This window comes from Moschus berezovskii, chromosome 5 (genome assembly GCF_049115385.1).
Source record: "Moschus berezovskii isolate FMDL1 chromosome 5, NW_MosBer_1.0, whole genome shotgun sequence".
Lineage (NCBI taxonomy): Eukaryota > Metazoa > Chordata > Mammalia > Artiodactyla > Moschidae > Moschus > Moschus berezovskii.
In genome coordinates this window covers 96041812-96062819 of record NC_142464.1, presented here as the reverse complement: position 1 = coordinate 96062819, position 21008 = coordinate 96041812, and the positions used below count along the sequence as shown (strand labels likewise).

At 40.8% G+C, this 21008-nt stretch overlaps 1 protein-coding gene across 7 annotated transcripts in view; it reads right to left on the bottom strand.

Moving 5' to 3' along the window:
• The window catches only part of SLC4A4 (solute carrier family 4 member 4), a 368998-nt gene that overhangs the window by 108112 nt on the left and 239878 nt on the right, over positions 1-21008 (bottom strand). For all 7 annotated transcript variants that reach the window (XM_055434873.2, XM_055434874.2, XM_088836384.1 and 4 more), the window contains one exon: positions 5643-5800. In XM_055434873.2, coding sequence (XP_055290848.2) covers positions 5643-5800 — 158 coding nt within the window. The remainder of the gene's footprint in view (positions 1-5642; positions 5801-21008) is intronic.

The following is a 21008-nucleotide window of genomic DNA, read 5'->3' as shown; positions in this document are numbered from 1 at the left end:
ATTTTACATTTATAAATACACACTATGGAAATGCACATTTATCAACTGACACGTGAATTAATTATCAGGTTGACTATATGGCAACAAAGCCAAAATAGTGTCTTATTAGAAAGTGCAGAAAATGCTCTCAGTCATTAATAGTCCTCAAGTATAAATTCTGGCAGACAATAGGCAGCTAGTCCAAGGGATAACAGAGTAATGGATCCTCCACCTTAAATCCTATGAGATGAGGGCATACATTTTCTACAAATAAAAATAGCACCAAAGAAGAAATGGCAGTAATAGACCAGTGGTGACCATAAAAAAAACATTTATCATAGTAGCAAACCCAGTATATGAGAGTTACAGTGTTTTCATTGTTATGTATAAAGGTAGAGTTCCTCTTTCCTGAGTAATGTGATTTTTATTAAAACATATATATGTTCATATATATATAAAGTATAAAGAAAAACATCAAGTGCCAAATAGAAATAAAAAGTTACGTATCAGTTAAAATTTTCACATTACTTCAGTCAGGAACCACTGAGTAAATCCATCTTCTTAAAATGCATAGAGAGGAACTCTGGACACCCACAAGTAGCAGAAAACATCACCTTGGGTCAAGAATTTCATCTGTAGGGAAGCTGAACTGACCCTTCAGTTCAGTTCAGTTCAGTCGCTCAGTCGTATCCGACTCTTTGCGACCCCATGAATCACAGCACGCCAGGCCTCCCTGTCCATCACCAACTCCCAGAGTTCACTCAAACTCATGTCCAACGAGCTGGTGATGCCATCCAGCCATCTCACTCTCTGTCGTTCCCGTCTCCTCCTGCCCCCAATCCCTCCTAGCATCAGAGTCTTTTCCAGTGAGTCAACTCGTCGCATGAGGTGGCCAAACTCCTGAAGACTGTAGTTTGAAGTGCACTGTTGAAATGGGGATGAGAGATCTGGGAAAACTAACAACACAGGACAACTCATTGAGTTGAAGCTCCCTCTGCCTGAAACACGTTCTCCGCTCTTTAACCCTCCAAGACGCAAAAGCTGTTACAGCTTTTACCACAGAAGTACATCTTGCCAAACTCGGCTTTTATAATGTACTGAAAACTTCTTTCATGACTCAAGTGGTTTTTTTTTTTTTTTTGGTCAATGGACAGATGTTATTAACGAATTAGAGTAAACATCACATTTGTGTGGTTTAAAAGGCACAGCCCATATTGCTGGCTTGGGGGAAATAATTTATGGTGCTGAGTTCTTTGTATTCGCTTATAACTAGACACAAGTCACAGAATTTATAACAGTGCCTGGCTGTCTCGAGAATCTTCATGAGGCCCTTCCACTCTGATGTGCTCACTTTTCCATGTAACTAATCGTGCCTGGGGAGAATGCCTCTAGCATTCACCAAGACAAAAATAAGTACCAGATGATCTGCATCCAGAACCAATGGACTATACTCATATCCACAAAATAATTATAGGCAGAAACAGCACATGATATCAGAAAAAGAGCCAGCCTTCCTAAACTACTCCATCTTTTCAGAGATGTGCACTCCTCCTCCTTCCTGATATATCACAGTCATGCTAAAATAAACTCAGCATGTACCAATCCCTTACTCCCTTTTTAAAAAACAACAGTGAATCAAATAACCCATTATTCATATTTAGTGGCTTTGGAAAATGTGGATAAACTGTAGCTTTCTCAATAAATTCATAAGGACCACAAACCCATCATAACCAACCATATTGTACATGGTAAACAGCAGTGAGCCACTGGAAGACTGTTCCACAAGACAGAACTGAACTAGCAAGACCTCCATCCCAATTCCTCTAATAGAATTTTTATGGTTTTGACAATCAGGCACAAAGAACTGCTTTCAGGCAGATCATTATTTATAACATAAAACAGATATTAACTAAGGGTGACACAAAAGGGTAAACATTCTAATTTTATAGAGGGCTAGAACTCCCTTCAGAGAAGGCAATGGCACCCGACTCCAGTACTCTTGCCTGGAAAATCTCATGGATGGAGGAGCCTGGTAGGCTGCAGTCCATGGGGTAGCTAAGAGTCGGACAAGACTGAGCGACTTCACTTTCACTTTTCACTTGCATGCATTGGAGAAGGAAATGGCAACCCACTCCAGTGTTCTTGCCTGGAGAATCCCAGGGACGGGGGAGTCTGGTGGGCTGCTGTCTATGGGGTCGCACAGAGTCGGACACGACTAAAGCAACTTAGCAGCAGCAGCAGCAGCAGAGCTCCCTTTATAATTATTTGCCTCAGATGTGAAAATCAAGGTAAGAAAAGCACAGTTTGATCAAGGGCTTTGATTAGTCCTCATGGGAAAACCCTAAAGCATTTTATTACAATCCATTCTAGGAGTCTCCTTAGATTTTCCCTAAGAGCCTCGCTTCAGAGTCAGGAATCTGCACGGACAGTGCGTCATCCATGTGGCTCCATCTCTGAACTGTAAAATGGGAATGATATTCATCTCCATGTGGCCCATAAATATGACTGAGTGGCAGCCTCAATGGAACAGATGTAAGATGATAGCAAAGCAAAGTGCCTGTTAAGATGCTAAGAAAATCATAAACATACCCAACCAAGTCACCAAAGATCAGAGTTTATCTGCTTTCACATGGATGGCAAGAAGGTCCTCTATGTATAAAACATCTACCCAGTTTGAAGGAGTCCAGTTGCAAACAGAAACCTAAACTAGATCAAGCAAAGAGCAGAGTTGATAGAGAAATTTGTGAACTCTATACAAAGAGAGTGGTTATAATCAAATTTCCTGAAAGATGCATGGTAGTAATGCTATTTATTATAAATAGTAAGAATAATAGTAATAAGCAAAAGAGGCTGTCTTACACCTTCAAAAGGAAAGGAAAAATGGAAAAATTTCTCAAAAGAAAAATGACCATCATTACAAGATGTGCACAGAAACAGATTTCTCAGGTCTCTGTGCAGGATAGCAGGGTGGCATGCATGTTAAAGCACACAGCTGAGTGCAGAGACATCCTCCACAATGACCACCACGCTCCTTGTGGGATTTCCTTTATTAGATTTCACAGGATGCAGCCATTGTAAGTGGCCCTGTATTACTCACACACAAAAAAGCTAATGAGACTCCTTTCTCAGTGATTACAGCTTGCCCTGGTTCAGAGGATAGCAAATGGATAAAACTATTTCCTGGAAAAACGTTAACATGCTAGGATATATTATTTAGATTACTGCCCTGAAATAGCTTTATGACATTATTGAATTACATTCCCTTGAATAGACTGGGTTCCTTTTCTCAATTCAAATAACGCTTGATGTTACCTCTAGTACCACCGTCCAGGACAGAAAAACATGAGCCGGACAGGAGCAGATGATAAGAGGGACTCACTGCGGATGCTGATTGCAACCATGAAATTAAAAGACGCTTACTCCTTGGAAGGATAGTTATGACCAACCTAGATAGTATATTAAAAAGCAGAGACATTACTTTGCCAACAAAGGTCTGTCTAGTCAAGGCTATGGTTTTTCCAGTGGTCATGTATGGATGTGAGAGTTGAACTGTGAAGAAAGCTGATCATCAAAGAATTGATGTGTTTGAACTGTGGTGCTGGAGAAGACTCTTGAGAGTCCCTTGGACTGCAAGGAGATCCAACCAGTTCATCCTACAGGAGATCAGTCCTGGGGGTTCATTGGAAGGACTGATGCTGAGGCTGAAACTCCAATACTTTGGCCACCTCATGCGAAGAGCTGACTCACTGGTAAAGACTCTGATGCTGGGAAGGATTGGGGGCGGGAGGAGAAGGGGACGACAGAGAATGAGATGGCTGGATGGCATCACCGACTCGATGGACATGAGTTTGAGTGAACTCTGGGAGCTGATGATGGACAGGGAGGCCTGGCGTGCTGTGATTCATGGGGTCGCAGAGTCAGTCACGACTGAACGACTGAACTGAAAATGGTCATGACTTGCTACTCAATGAGCTTGTGTTATTGTTTAAACAAAAAACCTTTTAAAATATTTTTATTTGTAGCTTCTAGAGAAAAAGAATAAAAAATGAAAAAGAGCAACTGAACACTTCGTGGCATGTCTTTTTCTTTCAAGCTCCAGAAAAGTTGGTCCAAAGAGACATAAATAAAACCAAAGGGACAGGCAAGCTGGAGTTCGGCCATGACTGAGTCAGCTAGCTGTTTGCCAGGTGATAGCTCAGATGGACCTGCAAGGCTCTGATGGAATGTTTTCAAGCAAAAAGCTAAGTTATAGAAAACACAAATCATGATAATCCCATTAACTGAATAAGCTATAACTATCCCCTTTCCTCTGCTATTTGTTCAATGACTGCTTGATTATTCCTATACTGTAATATAACAAGTATTCTCCCTGTTGTTAGTGTCTAAGAAACAGAAAAATGGGATAAAAATGCCCACGTAAAAAAGAATGGCCTGTAATGTATAAAATGGAAGGCCATAAGAAAACGTTCTCCTAATTTTCCTCCTGAATTGGCTCAGAATAAATCTTGAGCCCCTTATCTTGTTGGTTTGCCTTGCTCAGACCATCTGAGACCACTGGAAATCCATAGCCTTTCCTGCTCACCAAAAGAAACCTAAAGAAAAGTTCCCTGCCCTTGCCCTGGGCACTCCCCCCCAAAAAAAGCCCTATTTTATAATAATTTTCTAATGTCAACCTGAAGATTATAGACTTCTCTTTAACCTATTCCTAAGCACAAGTTTATCTGAAGCATTAGCTTCAATACAATAGCTTACTACACTTGACATAGAAGTCAAGCTTCCTAGCTCCTCTACTGGGCTCAGTTACAGAGGAAAACAAAAAAGGATGACTTCTAAGGTACTGTGCAGTATGAGTACATGATTGTAATAACAGTAGCATACTTTCTTTTAAAATAAAACTTTATGACTCCTAACACATTAACAGTAAAACATACAAATTTAAGTGTACAACTTAATGATTTTTACTTTTGTGCATATATATAATAAACACCTATCGTTATTTAGTTGCTCAGTCATGTCCAACTCTTTTGCAACCCCATGGATTGTAGCCTACCAGGGTCCTTTGTCCACATTCTCCAGGCAAGAGTACCGGAGTGGATTACCATTTCCTTCTCCAGGGAATCTTCCTGACCCAGGGATCAAATCTGCATCTCCTGCACTGGCAGGAGGATTTCTTTACCACTGAGTCAAAACACATATATACATGTCTATATATGTACACCTAGACACATTTACATATATTGATATATATATAATGTGTATATGTATGTATGAACATACCCACTATCAATTTTCTAATAAAACAGAGAGCAAATGAAAGCAACTCAGACCTCTGAACCATTTACCATCTATATGATCTTGGAGAAGTTACTTAAACTCTCAAACTGTTGCTTCATCTATAAAATCCCTTATAGTTTATACTTTAAAAATTATTATGAGTATTAAATAGGCTAATCCATCAGAAACTATTTCATAGTCCAATGAATTATTATAATCATTATTACTACTATACATGTGCCAAGTCAACTGAGAGCATAATTTCAAGTTAAACCTTTCCAACATGCTTGCTTTGGATGTACCCTCATTCTATTGGCTCTCTAGCCTGAGGGGGAGGAGTTTTCCCTATGACCACACTGTGGACCCCAGCAGGTCAGGGAGCAGCTTACCTTGTGGGCACAGGGACCTCAGTCAGGGCACCCAGCATGACTGCCTGCTGCAGCCGAACAAATGCAATGAAAGGAGAATCCAAGAAGTCTACCTCGCCAACAAGCACGTTGGAAGCTTCTGCATCACGTGGCAGTTTTTTCATGAACTTATTCTTCAGCTGCATGGGAAGAGCCAAGAAGACACAACTTATTTCCAGAGAAGGGAACTCAAAGAAATTTCTTTATGAGTATGTGTACCAGGAAGGCCCTAGATAGCCATTCTTCTCTAATGTCTAACCATTCTAATAAGCATTTCTCTGTATTTTGGATGCAAAAACATTAAGCGTATAGTCATGTGGTTTACATATAAAACAATATTTACATACGTATCAATTCATTTACTTATTCAACTCAATAAACATAAGTTTAACTGATCTAAGCCCTGATGATAAGGGATAGGTCAACTAATGACATGGCCTTCTTGAGCTCGTATTCCAGCAGGAAAGAAGTAAAACAGAATTTAAAGCAGTGGCAAGTGTTGAGAAGAAAAAGTAAGACATGTAAGAGGATATATCTTTAGACAAGGAGGTCAGAGAAGGCCTATGAAGAAGCACATTTGACACTGGGGTAAGGGGACAAGCCAAGTAAAGATCTGGGCAAAGAAAATTCTAGGCAAAGAGAAGAGAAAGTGCAAAGCCTCTGAGCCAGGCAAGAGCTGTGCAGTGACGACAACAGTAGGTGGCCAAGTGTGTGGGAGCAGATGGCGCACAGCAGACAAAATGGCAGCAGGTGAAGTTGCAGACGTGAGGGGGGCCAGCAGGTGAGGGTCTTGAAGGCCACAGTAAGGAGTTTCAGATGTTTTAAATAGAACTTACCCACGAAAGAAAAGTCCATGGAAAGGTGGAGTAGAAAGACCTAAATTTAGGAGACATCACCATGTAATCAGGATTTAAGACCATGTGATAGGATGACACAACCTCGGGTGTAAGTGTAGACAGAGGAAAGGGCTGTCCATTGACCCTTAACATCTGTCCGTTGACCCTAAACCCTGGTCTACTTTACCTTTTATAGGAATGGAAGTAAATATTGGCAGAGGACACTGAAAAAGAGCAGCCTTGGAGGTAGGAATAAAAACAGGCCTTCACCAACCAGGACTTCAGGTGAAGAAAGGGAACAATGAGGACAGGATTATCTGCTTCAGTGTCAAAGGCTTCTGGAAGTTCAAATAAGATGAAAACTAAGAAAGGACTAATGATGGATCCTGGACCACGAGGGAAGTCCCAGTGGTCTTATGGGAGACTCCATACTACCAATGCAAGGGGCTTGGGTTCAATCCCTGGTCAGGGAACTAGATCTCACACGTGGCAGCTAAGAGTTGGCATGCTACAGCTATAAAAAGAATCACAGCTAAAAAGATCCAGCACAGCCAAATTATTACAAATTGTTTTTTAAAAGAAAGTAGAGACCAATGAATTTGACAAGATTGAAGTGCTGGGTGATCCATACAACAGCGGACACCAGGCTACCCAGCAAAGAATAAGACATGAAAAAATGGAGACAGGGAGTAGAGAGAATTCTTTTGAGAAATGTTGCTACCAAGAAAAGTCAAGAATTAAGGAGGTAAGAGAAGAAAGGGATAAAATGGAGAATTATTTTTCATGGGGAATATGATCACAATTTGGAATGTTCATGAAGATGATCTAGTAAAGACAGATTACTACTGTAGGAGAAATGGGCATAACTGCAAATCAGCTCAAGCAACCTTGAACTATTGAGAAGAGAGATATCCATGCATAACCAGAGGCATTAAATCCAGATGGAACACAGCTCATCCATTCTAACCAGGCAAGGCAGACTCTAGGTACAGTCAGGGGTGATCTGGGAAGTCTGTGGGGTGAAGATGAGGATTCCAAGGACTTACATTTTTTCAGTGAAAGATAAATGACCTGATGGTGAAGAGGAGGAAGACGGACATACATGGGAGCTTGAGAAGAAAGGTAAAGGTGTAAAGTACTTTTCTTGGAGAGTAAAGGTTGCCTTTGCCAACAAAGGTCTGTCTAGTCAAGGCTATGGTTTTTCCAGTAGTCATGTATGGATGTGAGAGTTGGACTATAAAGAAATCTGAGCACTGAAGAATTTATACTTTTGAACTGTGGTGTTGGAGAAGACTCTTGAGAGTCCCTTGGACTGCAAGGAGATCCAACCAGTCCATCCTAAAGGAGATCAGACCTGGGTGTCCATTGGAAGGACATGTTGAAGCTGAAACTCCAATACTTCCTGATGCGAAGAACTGATTCATTTGAAAAGACCCTGATGCTGGGAAAGATTGGGGGAAGAGAAGGGGACGACAGAGGATGAGATGGTTGGATGGCATCACCAACTCAATGAACATGAGTTTGGGTACAATCCGGGAGTTGGTGATGGACAGGGAGGCCTGGCGTGCTGCGGTCCACGGGTTCGCAAAGAATCAGACACGACTGAGCGACTGTACTGAACTGAACTGAAAAGTTGCCTAACAGTCACTTTGAAGACTTATCCTGTAGATGTTATTCATTCCTTTCCCCTTCCAACCCAGCTCCCACTTAGAATAGGCTTGTTCAAGTATCCTTCAACGAGTGGGAAACGTCTCCCAACAGCTCAAGGAAAACATCTCAACAATCACAAAAAGATAGAGATATGAATTTTGCAAGAAGACTTCTGATATACACTTCTCACCAATATGAATGTCTCCCCGCTTAAGTTAAAAGTTACCAGTGAACTTTTTTCTGCCACGGGTTATCACCCATATGGGAAGTGGGAGGCGTGGCCTAATCTTCCCCAGTAATGAAAAATTACAGTAGAGTTTTATTTTCTATTTCCATACAAAGAGTTCTCAATAAAGGAAAATAAGTGTCATGAAAAGTGATCCCCATAACCATCACCTTCAGTAGCATTTTAACAAGATTCTTGCCTTTGGAACTTCATACAAGAAGAAAACTGCGAGGCAAAAAAAAAAAAAGAAGGAAGTTGGAACTAATAGTTTAGTGGAAATCAAAAAAAAACCACAAAGGCAAGATATATATTTTTGGATGTTAGAAATATGACTACTTCTAGCAGTAAAAGACTTTTCCAAAGTTTATACCATTAATCCTTCAAGTAATACTAATATTTCCAAAAAGTCTGTTTATTTCTACAGATACGAAAAGAGCAGCCATGGGAATAGTCTAAAACCATCAAATTGTTATTTTAGTCAAAGGAAGTTGCAGTAATGAATTGGTCTGTGTAACATGGAGTAGAGTGTGGGATATGGTCAAGTGACCCAAGTTCAGTTCAGTTCACTTCAGTCGCTCAGTTGTGTCCGACTCTCTGCGACCCCATGAATCACAGCACGCCAGGCCTCCCTGTCCATCACCAACTCCCGGAGTTCACTCAAACTCATGTCCATCGAGTCGGTGATGCCATCCAGCCATCTAATTCTCTGTCGTCCCCATCTCCTCCCACCCCCAATTCTTCCTAGTGACCCAAAGGCATAATGAAATACCACTGCTAGAGTAATCTTCCGACTCTTTCCAGAGAGAGCTCCCATTACCAACATGAGCCATGAAGCTCTATAATCATCTGACTGTACTTGCCATTCTCTCCAGCACTCTATGCTGTAGTTAGGTAGGTAATCTGATCATAATCTCCTGTTTGAGGTACTTAGTCTCCCACGTTTAGGACCAAAAAACTGTCCTTTCCTCATTTCTACCTTTTCTAAACCTCCTTCAGAGCTCAGAACAAGCCTACCCACTCTTCCAGCACTGCTCCTAGGGAACTGCAGAAGCACTCATTTGTTTTTTAAATTTTTAAAATTGGAGTATGATTGCTTGACAATGTTGTGTTTCTGCTGTACAACACTGTCAATCAGCTATCTGTATACATATATCCCCTCCGTCCTGAGCCTCCCTTATAACCCTAATCCCACCTGTCTAGGTCATCACAGAGCACTGAGCTGAGCTCCCTGTACTGTACAGCAGCTTCCCACTAGCTATCTGTTTCACACATGGTAGTGTATATATGTCAATCCTACTCTCTCAATTTGTCCCGGAAACATTCATTTTGGAATCATGCTTTTGCCAAGGTCGAAGTCTTTGTGCTTAGCTCCCTGAGGGTTAGAACAGTTTATCCCCCACAGAACTGATCGCTTCCTTTGCACGTAATTCAGCTGTCATAAATATTTTGAATGGAAGGAATGAGTTCTGCAGCATTTACAGTCAGACCATAAGAATATTAAATGCCCAGGAAAGTTCAAGAGGTTTTAGAGGCCCATTCTAGAATACTAACTGCCCGGATCTATCACTAAGCAACTGACTCACAGCTACATGCAGAATATCCCACAGTCATATTCTTCCACAAAATGTTTTACTTGTATGGTACCTTTACTGAGATGACTATACCATTTTGGAAAAATTGAAGCATGTTTTTAAAGCTAGAGGAACTGTATTCTATATGCTCAGAAGAATAGTCATAAAGATATATTCTTTGAGATCAGCAAATCTCACACTATGTTTATAGGACACTAGTGTTCTTGGAGAAACTAGTAGCTATTCCAAAATAAAAATGTGTAGTGCCTGAGGTGACCTGGAACTTAGTCCTCAGATGACTCTTTTCTCTTCACACACTCCTGCGTGATCTCGTCAAGCCCCCTGCCTTTAAATTCTATCTGTGTCCTGATGGCTCACAGATCTATGGGCTTTCCTGGTGACTCAGATGGTTAAGAATCTGCCCTCAGTACAAGAGACCCAGGTTCAATCCCTGGATAGGGAAGATCCCCTGGAGAAGGGACCCACTCCAGTATTCTTGCCTGGAGAATTCCATGGACAGAGGAGACTGGCAGGCTACAGTCCATGGGGTCACAAAGAGGTGAACAGATTTACTTCAGCCAGAACCTCTTCCCTGAAGTCCAGTCCTATTACATCTGTACTCAGAAGTCTAATAGGCACTGCAAATTTTACAAATCCAAAACCGAGCCCCCCTCCCAAGAGTCCCCTCAAACTAGCTCATCCTGGAGTCTTGCTCCTCTGGTTCATGGCAGCTCCATTTTTCCAATGCCCAGGCCCAGACCTTGCCATAACCACACTGTCATCTTCCACACTTCTCCTCCTCACACACCCCATGTCCATTCTATCAGTGAATCCTGTTAGAGCCACCTTCAGAGATGTCCAACCATTTCTCACCATCTTCACTGCCACCACCCTGGGCCACATTACAAGCACCTCCCTCATGGGTTACGGCATTGGTCTCCCAGCTGAATTGTCTGCTTCTGCCCTTGCCCCCCACCCTACTCCCGTCTGTTCACCAAAGCAGCCAGAGCAATCAAATCAGGAGTCAGATAAAACCCTCCGCTGGTCCCCATTTCACTGAGAGAGAAGGCAATCTTATTATGACAAGCCACAACTCCAGCACCATCGGGCTCCCCATCAGCTCCCTGACCTCGTTTCCAACTGCTTTTTCCCAGTCTTCTTCAGACCCACGATCCCAGGGTCCAAACCTTCCCTCTGACACACCAGGCACACTCTTCGCTCAGGGCCTTCACATATGCTGTGTCTGAATGGAATGTCTGCAGGGCTCCCTTCCTCACTTCGGATCTTTACTTAAGTCACTTCTCAACATTGAGACCTTTGCTGGCCACATTTGTTGAAATTTTCCAGCTCCCTTTCCCCACAGGTTCTTCTTACTCCTCTGTCCTACCTTATGTTTATCTTTGTACTTATTACAGTCAAACATGCTACAATTTTTACTTATCTTCCTTATTATCTGCCTCCTCACTAGAATGTATGTTCCCTAATAGTAGGATAATATTCATCTCTTTTGTTCAGTGTTACATCCTTAATGCTGAGAAGAAAAGATGAAATAAATGTTTGTTCAGTGAATGAATGGTGGTTATTATTTCTGCTCTTTCCAATAAGCTTTCCTAACTCTTCTCTTAAAGCAGTGGTTTCTGGGCATCCCACCACCATCCAGGCCATCTAAGTGGACAAAAGGACTAGATAGGACTCATCTTAGTAAACTCCCCTACTGATAACAGTGATTGGTCCAAAGGATGGATGCACCATCCACACAGGGACCGAAACATTTTGGAAAATTAACATTCAAATAAATGGGTAAAAATCAATGTTTCCCTTTCACCTAAGGTTGTTACCCTCTTTGCTGGAAGGGCCTGTCACAGGATTGTCCACACTAGGAGAGAATGAGATCAAAGGCCAAAATGAAACACAAAATCAGGAGAGAAAAATGGATGAAAAGAGAGATTGCTGAATCCCCAGCCTCAGGCCCTGAAGTCCTGTAGCCTCTCCATTCTGTGAACTCATCAAGAATTATTACTAGTTATATAAGCCAGAAAATTCCATTTGGGGCTTAAATTAATTTGAGGTGATTTCTGTCTACTGTAGTCGAGACCCTTCACAGAAAAGTGTTTTTGTCAAATAAATTTGAGGAGTACTGTGTCAGACAGAATTAAATAAGTTTCTATGCTATACATTCTGTTAGAGCTTTGAATAGGCATGTATGCCAAAGAATGCTTCATCTCCCACTTGGAGATAAATAAGGCACATTTTGATATGAAAACAGATTTTAAAATGCTGTTTGGGACAGAAATTTTCTCATCTCCCATTTAATCCTACTCTCAGCTCCATTTAATTCTCTTTAAATTTAACGGGTGCCTCAAATGTTCAAGGCCTGATGTGGGCACTGCAAGGAACAGACAGACTCTGCTCACCTAAAGTTTAAAATCCAATGAAGAGAAGCAAATATAGAAATAGCTCTAATGAAATAAGACACATAAAGATAATATGAAAGGTATATTGTTCAATGGAGGTCACAAAATATAGCAATAGAGTTCAAGGAAAGTTCTTCTATGAATCAAAGTTTACAGATTCCTCTCATAAAGGCGGCTCATCAACTATTGATTCATATAGGTTCCCTTTTTCAAGTACCTCAACAATACTTGATAAAGGAAAAAGTAATGACTGAAGTAAAAAAGCAACTGTGGACTTACACAATAAAATGTGAACAGTAATAAAGTACTAACAAAAACACTATTAACGTTACACAGAATGGTGAAGAACAACTCAGGAATTACAAAGAACAGCAAAAGATAATGAAAATAACAAAATCAGGCTGAAGATCACTCAACAACCTCATCTGGATTGAATTACGAAGACAGTCATTTCTTTCTTATAGATCACTAGTTGATGCTCCAAAGGATACATAGCCTGGATTTCATGCAGGGCCAATTATGAGAACACACTGTGGAGAAAACTGCTATAACAAGCTTGATTCCAAAGAAATGAATTTCAAAGGGCTGCATCTGCTAAGAGATAATTTGGCTAGCTCAGGGGCTTCCCAGGTGGCGCAGTGGTAAAGAATCTGCCTGCCAATGCAGGAGGTGCAAGAGATGCGAGTTTTATCTCTGAGTCAGGAAGATCCCCTGGAGGAGGAAGTGGCAACTGACTCCAGTATTCTTGCCTGGGAATCCCACCTACAGAGGAGCCTGGAGGGTTACAGTCCATGAAGAGTCGGTCATGACAGAGCATGTACACATGCAATCTGACCATCTTAGCAATTTGGGAACACTTTTTTGTCTACCAGGTAACAATACCAAATCTGTGAGTCCAGGGATGTACATTTCAGGTTCCTCTAATGCTAACCTGTATTCTTTCTTCCAAGTAAGGTCTTGCTATAATAATTCAGTTAACTTCTTTACTTTCTGACTGGCTTTCTAACAACCCAGTGATCACAGTACAACAAGAAACTAGAGATTATAAACAGATAAAGCAGAACAAGTGGACTGATTGTAACAGTGATAGCTTCTTGGAATGATCACCCCATGTGATGATGGGAAAGTTACTCATACTCAAGTGATATGCATCACATATAGCTAACTGAAAAAATCATACTGTAATCAATCTCAACTGACTGGGATAACATTATATCTTCCCACCCATACCATCACCCTCAGACCTTCAGCATCACCTGGTAAGTAGGTTCAGGCTATCATATTATTGTAGTCACTAGGCAAGTATTTAAACTCTACCTATTATTCTTTGCCATTAGTAGCATATGCTAAAATAAATGTAATAAATTGTCATTTATAACCAGGAGTACTCACAATTTGTCATTTGAGTCTGATTTATTAGAAGGTGAACCTATAGGCTGTTCAATGCCCTTTTAAAAAATAAACTAAAAAAACAAGATGGAAACTTACATGAATCACAAAAAAATATAAAATAAAAACGTAATTGCCAATGTCATGTATATTTACACCACATTAGATGTTAGGTCCATGAATCAAGGCAAATTGGAAGTGGTCAAACAGGAGATGGCAAGAGTGAATGTTGACATTCTAGGAATCAGTGAATTAAAATGGACTGGAATGGGTGAATTTAACTCAGACGACCATTATATCTACTACTGTGGGCAGGAATCCCTTAGAAGAAATGGAGTAGCCATCATGGTCAACAAAAGAGTCCGAAATGCAATACTTGGATGCAATCTTAAAAATGACAGGATGATTTCTGTTCGTTTCCAAGGCAAACCATTCAATATTACAGTAATCCAGGCCTATGCCCCAACGAGTAATGCTGAAGAAGCCGAAGTTAATCGGTTCTATGAAGACCTACAAGACCTTTTAGAACTAACACCCAAAAAAGATGTCCTTTTCATTATAGGGGACTGGAATGCAAAAGTAGGAAGTCAAGAAACACCTGGAGTAACTGGCAAATTTGGCCTTGGAGCACGGAATGAAGCAGGGCAAAGGCTAATAGAGTTTTGTCAAGAGAATGCACTGGTCATAGCAAACACCCTCTTCCAACAGCACAAGAGAAGACTCTACACATGGACATCACCAGATGGTCAACACCGAAATCAGATTGATTATATTCTTTGCAACCAAAGATGGAGAAACTGTATACAGTTAGCGAAAACAAGACCAGGAGCTGACTGTGGCTCAGATCATGAACTCCTTATTGCGAAGTTCAGACTTAAATTGAAGAAAGTAGGGAAAACCACTAGACCATTCAGATATGACCTCAATCAAATCCCTTATGATTATACAGTGGAAGTGAGAAATAGATTTAAGGGACTAGATCTGATTGATAGAGTGCCTGATGAACTCTGGACGGAGGTTCGTGACATTGTACAGGAGACAGGGACCAAGACCATCCCCATGGAAAAGAAATGCAAAAGAGCGAAATGGCTGTCTGAGGAGGCCTTACAAATAGCTGTGAAAAGAAGAGAGGCGAAAAGCAAAGGAGAAAAGGAAAGATATAAGCATCTGAATGCAGAGTTCCAAAGAATAGCAAGGAGAGATAAGAAAGCCTTCCTCAGTGATCAATGCAAAGAAATAGAGGAAAACAACAGAATAGGAAAAACAAGAGAGCTCTTCAAGAAAATTAGAGATTCCAAGGGAACATTTCATGCAAAGATGGGCTCGATAAAGGACAGAAATGGTATGGACCTAAGAGAAGCAGAAGATATTAAGAAGAGGTGGCAGGAATACACAGAAGAACTGTACAAAAAAGATCTTCACGACCAAGATAGTCACGATAACGTGATCACTGACCTAGAGCCAGACATCTTGGAATGTGAAGTCAAGTGGGCCTTAGAAAGCATCACTACGAACAAAGCTAGTGGAGGTGATGGAATTCCAGTTGAGCTATTTCAAGTCTTGAAAGATGATGCTGTGAAAGTGCTGCACTCAATATGCCAGCAGATTTGGAAAACTCAGCAGTGGCCACAGGACTGGAAAAGGTCAGTCTTCATTCCAATCCCAAAGAAAGGCAATGCCAAAGAATGCTCAAACTACCGCACAATTGCACTCATCTCACACGCTAGTAAAGTCATGCTCAAAATTCTCCAAGCCAGGCTTCAGCAGTATGTAAACCGTGAACTCCCAGATGTTCAAGCAGGTTTTAGAAAAGGCAGAGGCACCAGAGATCAAATTGCCAACATCCGCTGGATCATGGAGAAAGCAAGAGAGTTTCAGAAAAACATCTATTTCTGCTTTATTGACTATGCCAAAGCCTTTGACTGTGTGGATCACAATAAACTGTGGAACATTCTGAAAGAGATGGGAATCCCAGACCACCTGACCTGCCTCTTGAGAAACCTGTATGCAGGTCAGGAAGCAACTGTTAGAACTGGACATGGAACAACAGACTGGTTCCAAATAGGAAAAGGTGTACGTCAAGGTTGTATATTGTCACCTTGCTTATTTAACTTATATGCAGAGTACATCATGAGGAACGCTGGGCTGGAAGAAGCACAAGCTGGAATCAAGATTGCTGGGAGAAATATCAATAACCTCAGATATGCAGATGACACCACCCTTATGGCAGAAAGTGAAGAGGAACTCAAAAGCCTCTTGATGAAAGTGAAAGAGGAGAGTGAAAAGGTTGGCTTGAAGCTCAACATTCAGAAAACAAAGATCATGGCATCTGGTCCCATCACTTCATGGGAAATAGATGGAAAAACAGTGGAAACAGTGTCAGACTTTGTTTTTTTGGGCTCCAAAATCACTGCAGATGCTGATTGCAGCCATGAAATTAAAAGACGCTTGCTCCTTGGAAGGAAAGTTATGACCAACCTTGATAGTATATTAAAAAGCAGAGACATTACTTTGCCAACCAAGGTCCGTCTAGTCAAGGCAATGGTTTTTCCCGTGGTCATGTATGGATGTGAGAGTTGGACTGTGAAGAAGGCTGACCGCCGAAGAATCGATGCTTTTGAACTGTGGTGTTGGAGAAGACTCTTGAGAGTCCCTTATACTGCAAGGAGATCCAACCAGTCCATTCTAGAGGAGATCAATCCTGGATGTTCATTGGAGGGACTGATGCTAAAGCTGAAACTGCAATACTTTGGCCACCTCATGCGACGAGTTGACTCACTGGAAAAGACTCTGATGCTGGGAAAGGTTGGGGGCGGGAGGAGAAGGGGACGACGGAGAATGAGATGGCTGGATGGCATCACCGACTCTGTGGACATGAGTTTGAGTGAACTCCGGGAGTTGGTGATGGACAGGGAGGCCTGGCGTGCTGTGATTCATGGGGTCACGGAGAGTCGGACACGACTGAGCGACTGAACTGAACTGAACTGAACTGAACTTCATAGTTCAGTAAAAATAAAGTTTGATAATACCTGAAAAAAAATCATCTAAATTTTAGTATATTTTCTCATTATTTTTCCAAAGCTAATACCTACTGCTATCCCCCATTACATACATTCTCTTTTCCTCTCAAGAAGAATGATTTTAATCTTCCAATCTATACTTATTCTCAATTTGCCTAATGCCTCATGTCAACAGGCTACCTGGGCAAAGAGCTGATGCCCAGCTTTCTTCCTGTTATTCTTTCCTCTCTTCTGTTCTTCTTAGCTTCTCTTTTTCCTGCTGATCACCTCCCTTCTATTCTCTTTGAAAATTGGCAGCTCTTATTCTTTGCCAAACAAACTCATCTGGCAATCTCAAAATCCTGCTAGGTTCAACCTACTACCATGTCTTTCCAGTGCAAAGGTATCTATCTGTGTTAGTGGTAAAGCAGGGTCACCATACTTATGAGTTGAGTGACATGTATGAAAGTCCCAGTTTACCCCCACTGTACTGGGGCAGATATTAATATTACCTTCCTTCATTTTTAAAAGTGTCTCAGGCTAAGGAAAAAAACTATATGATCACCCCACATTTTAAGCTCACTGAAGTCAACTCCTGAGCAGTGCCTAGGATGTGGCATTGGAAAATAATTATATGCTATGAAGGCATAAAATTCAAGGAACTCAAAAGTATGAGGAAACGACTGGATCAAACAGAATCTTAGTAAACTATGCTCTCTGAGTATGAATTTATTTGTTTACTACAGGCAAACAATACTAACTGCTGGGGCAGGAAAACAGTGTTCTCTTGCTCACCATAAATGAAATAATTCTTCCTCTGCCCCTCCCTTTTTCTACACCTTGGGAAAAGTAGCCAATTTGATGGATTAAAGTTTGACAAAATTCACTGATATTTTTCCTAATGAGAAGGTTGTAGTGATGAAGACAAGAAGTGTGCTATTTTCTCTTACAGCAAGGCAAATGAACAGAAAAACAGAGTTACATCTTAATCCATGTGGCTGATTAAATAAGTAGATTCAGAGTCAGTTTCATATGCTCAGTTAACTATCAGAACTCATGTCTCTTTAAGTCTATCAATCCCAGAATTTATATTCTGTTTATGGGTGGTTTTAGGCATGGAGCTGTATATTTGGTGAACTAGAAATTTACAACCTAACTGATGTTTCTAAGAGACTTCAGCTCTAGCTATCATAAATTAGCTTGTATCACACTAACCCTTTCAGTAAGAAAAACTGAAAAGCTGGATTTCCATAATCTGTTTAAAGGAATCAGAAAACCACTATGACATAAAAAAAAAAAAACCTAAGCAGCCAACCAATGTCCCTAAAGAAGAAAACTGCATGAAGGTGAGGTTAAAATCAGCTCATCTGTTTCTTCTAAAGGCATTTGATAACTCCTAAGTAGCTGAAAGACATGGGAATACCAGACCACCTGACCTGCCTCTTGAGAAACCTGTATCCAGGTCAGGAAGCAACAGTTAGAACTGGACATGGAACAACAGACTGGTTCCAAATAGGAAAAGGAGTACATCAAGGTTGTATATTGTCATCCTGCTTATTTTACTTCTATGCAGAGTACATCATTAGGAACGCTGGGCTGGAAGAAGCACAAGCTGGAATCAAGATTGCCAGGAGAAATATCAATAACCTCAGATATGCAGATGACACCACCCTTGTGGCAGAAAGTGAAGAGGAACTAAAAAGCCTCTTGATGAAAGTGAAAGAGGAGAGTGAAAAGGTTGGCTTGAAGCTCAACATTCAGAAAACGAAGATCAGGCATCTGGTCCCATCACTTCATAGGAAATAGATGGGGAAACAGTGGAAACAGTGTCAGACTTTATTTTTTTGACTCCAAAATCACTGCGGGTGCTGACTGCAGCCATGGAATTAAAAGACGCTTACTCCTTGGAAGGAAAGTTATGACCAACCTAGATAGTATATTAAAAAGCAGAGACATTACTTTGCCAACAAAGGTCCGTCTAGTCAAGGCTATGGTTTTTCCCGTGGTCATGTATGGATGTGAGAGTTGGACTGTGAAGAAAGCTGATCGCCGAAGAATTGATGCTTTTGAACTGTGGTGTTGGAGAAGACTCTTGAGAGTCCCTTAGACTGCAAGGAGGTCCAGCCAGTCCATTCTAAACGAGATCGATTCTAGGTGTTCATTGGAAGGACTGATGCTGAAGCTGAAACTCCAATACTTTGGCCACCTCATGTGACGAGTTGACTCACTGGAAAACTCTGATGTTGGGAGGGATTGGGGGCAGGAGGAGAAGGGGACCACAGAGAATGAGATGGCTGGATGGCATCACTGACTTGATGGACATGAGTTTGAGTTAAATCTGGGAGTTGGTGATAGACAGGGAGGCCTGGCGTGCTGTGATTCATGGGGTCGCGGAGAGTCAGACATGACTGAGCGATTGAACTGAAGTAGCTGTAGAGATTCAGAAATTGAGAAGAGCCTTCAGCAGTCTCAAAGTGATGGGCAAACATGCCAAGCATTCAGTTGCTGCTGCTGCTGCTAAGTCACTTCAGTCATGTCCGACTCTGTGCGACTCCATAGACAGCAGCCCACCAGGCTCCTCTATCCCTGGGATTCTCCAGGCAAGAACACTGGAGTGGGTTGCCATTTCCTTCTCCAATGCATGAAAGTGAAAAGTGAAAGTGAAGTCGCTCAGTCATGTCTGTCCATGGGATTTTCCAGGCAAGAGGAAGCATTCAGTTGAGACCCCTAAAAGACAAGATTAAAGGCAAAAGGGAAAACTAGTAATAAATCTACCCACATAAACACTTGGAGAAGGAAATGGCAACCCACTCAAGTATTCTTGCCTGGAGAATCCCGTGGACAGAAGAGCCTAGCAGGTCACAATCCAAGGGGTCACAAAGAGTTGGACATGACTAAGTGACTAACATACACATAAAGACCAAAACCTAGGTTCCAATCAGTTCAATTCCAGACTAAATATTAAGTTGGCCTGCCCCATGGCTAAATGCCAGCCAAAACCAAAAGAAATAATCTCTGAAGAAACTGTTATCTAAAGTATCAACTTAGCTCTAATATAACATCTGACATTCAATCAGAAATTACTAGGCATACTAGTAGACAAGATCGAATGATGAGAACCCAAGAGAACAAAAAACAGAAATTAGAAAGAAATTTAAAAGAGCTATATACTAGGTATCAGAGGTAGACTCTGAAATAACTTAATATTTTTAAAACACTGATGAGATGACGACTTTCAGAAGAACCATTTAAAACACAAAGTAGATGTCCTAGAGATTAAAATGACTTGTTATTTTAACATCAATAACATCAGTGACTTGTTAAAGTCAGTTATTATTCATAACATAAAAATGGGACACATCAAAATTTGTGGAATGAAGCTAAACGTGCACTGAGTAAAATTCATAGCCTAAGTGCAAATATTTCAAAAGAACAAAAGGTAAAGTGTGATGATCTAAATTTATATATCATGGAATAAGACTAAAACAGCAAATGAAACTCATAGAAGTTATACCTTCTATGAAGGAATTAAAAATGAGAGGAAATATGGCATTAAAAAACAAGTATACTATGTTGATCATGTTCTATTTCATAATCTGTATGACCATTATACAAGCGTCACATTCTAAAAAATTATCAAGTAGATTTTATCACAAATATGTTTTACTTTAATAAAACAATTATACTATAGTGTCTTAATAGATAAACTGTTATTTCATTCCAATACTGCTTACATATGGTGCTCCCTTGGCAGGAAACTTTTAAAAGAAATCAAGGATAGTGAGAAACAAAACTGTATTCCATAGCCCTACCTCACATGTCAAAGGCTTTTGTAAAGATAAGAAAAGATAAGAGGTAAAATGCCTAGCAAGATACAAACAAATATTAAGGCTCACTCCCCCTGGCTTATTTTTAGTTTCTCTAATATGGAAAGTAAACCTCTCTACTGCCTTCTTTCCTTCTACCATGCATATCCAGGAGACCACCTGATTGTGTTATGTTGGAGGCAACATATTCCTGGTTTTACCTTCCAAAGGTGTGTGAACCCTATGCAACATAAACATAACTTAACCCAGTATACTTCCCTTGGGTTAAAATTAGCCTCCAACAGGGGTGGGAAGAAAAGCAGTCCATCAAAAGCAGCCTTGTGAAAACTAATCCCTGGGATAATTCTGAAATAGGTTTGACCTAGCAAGCACTATGTGTATATATTTGGAACAGACCTACCATCTCAAATTCTGGGAATCCTGGAGTATGATTAAG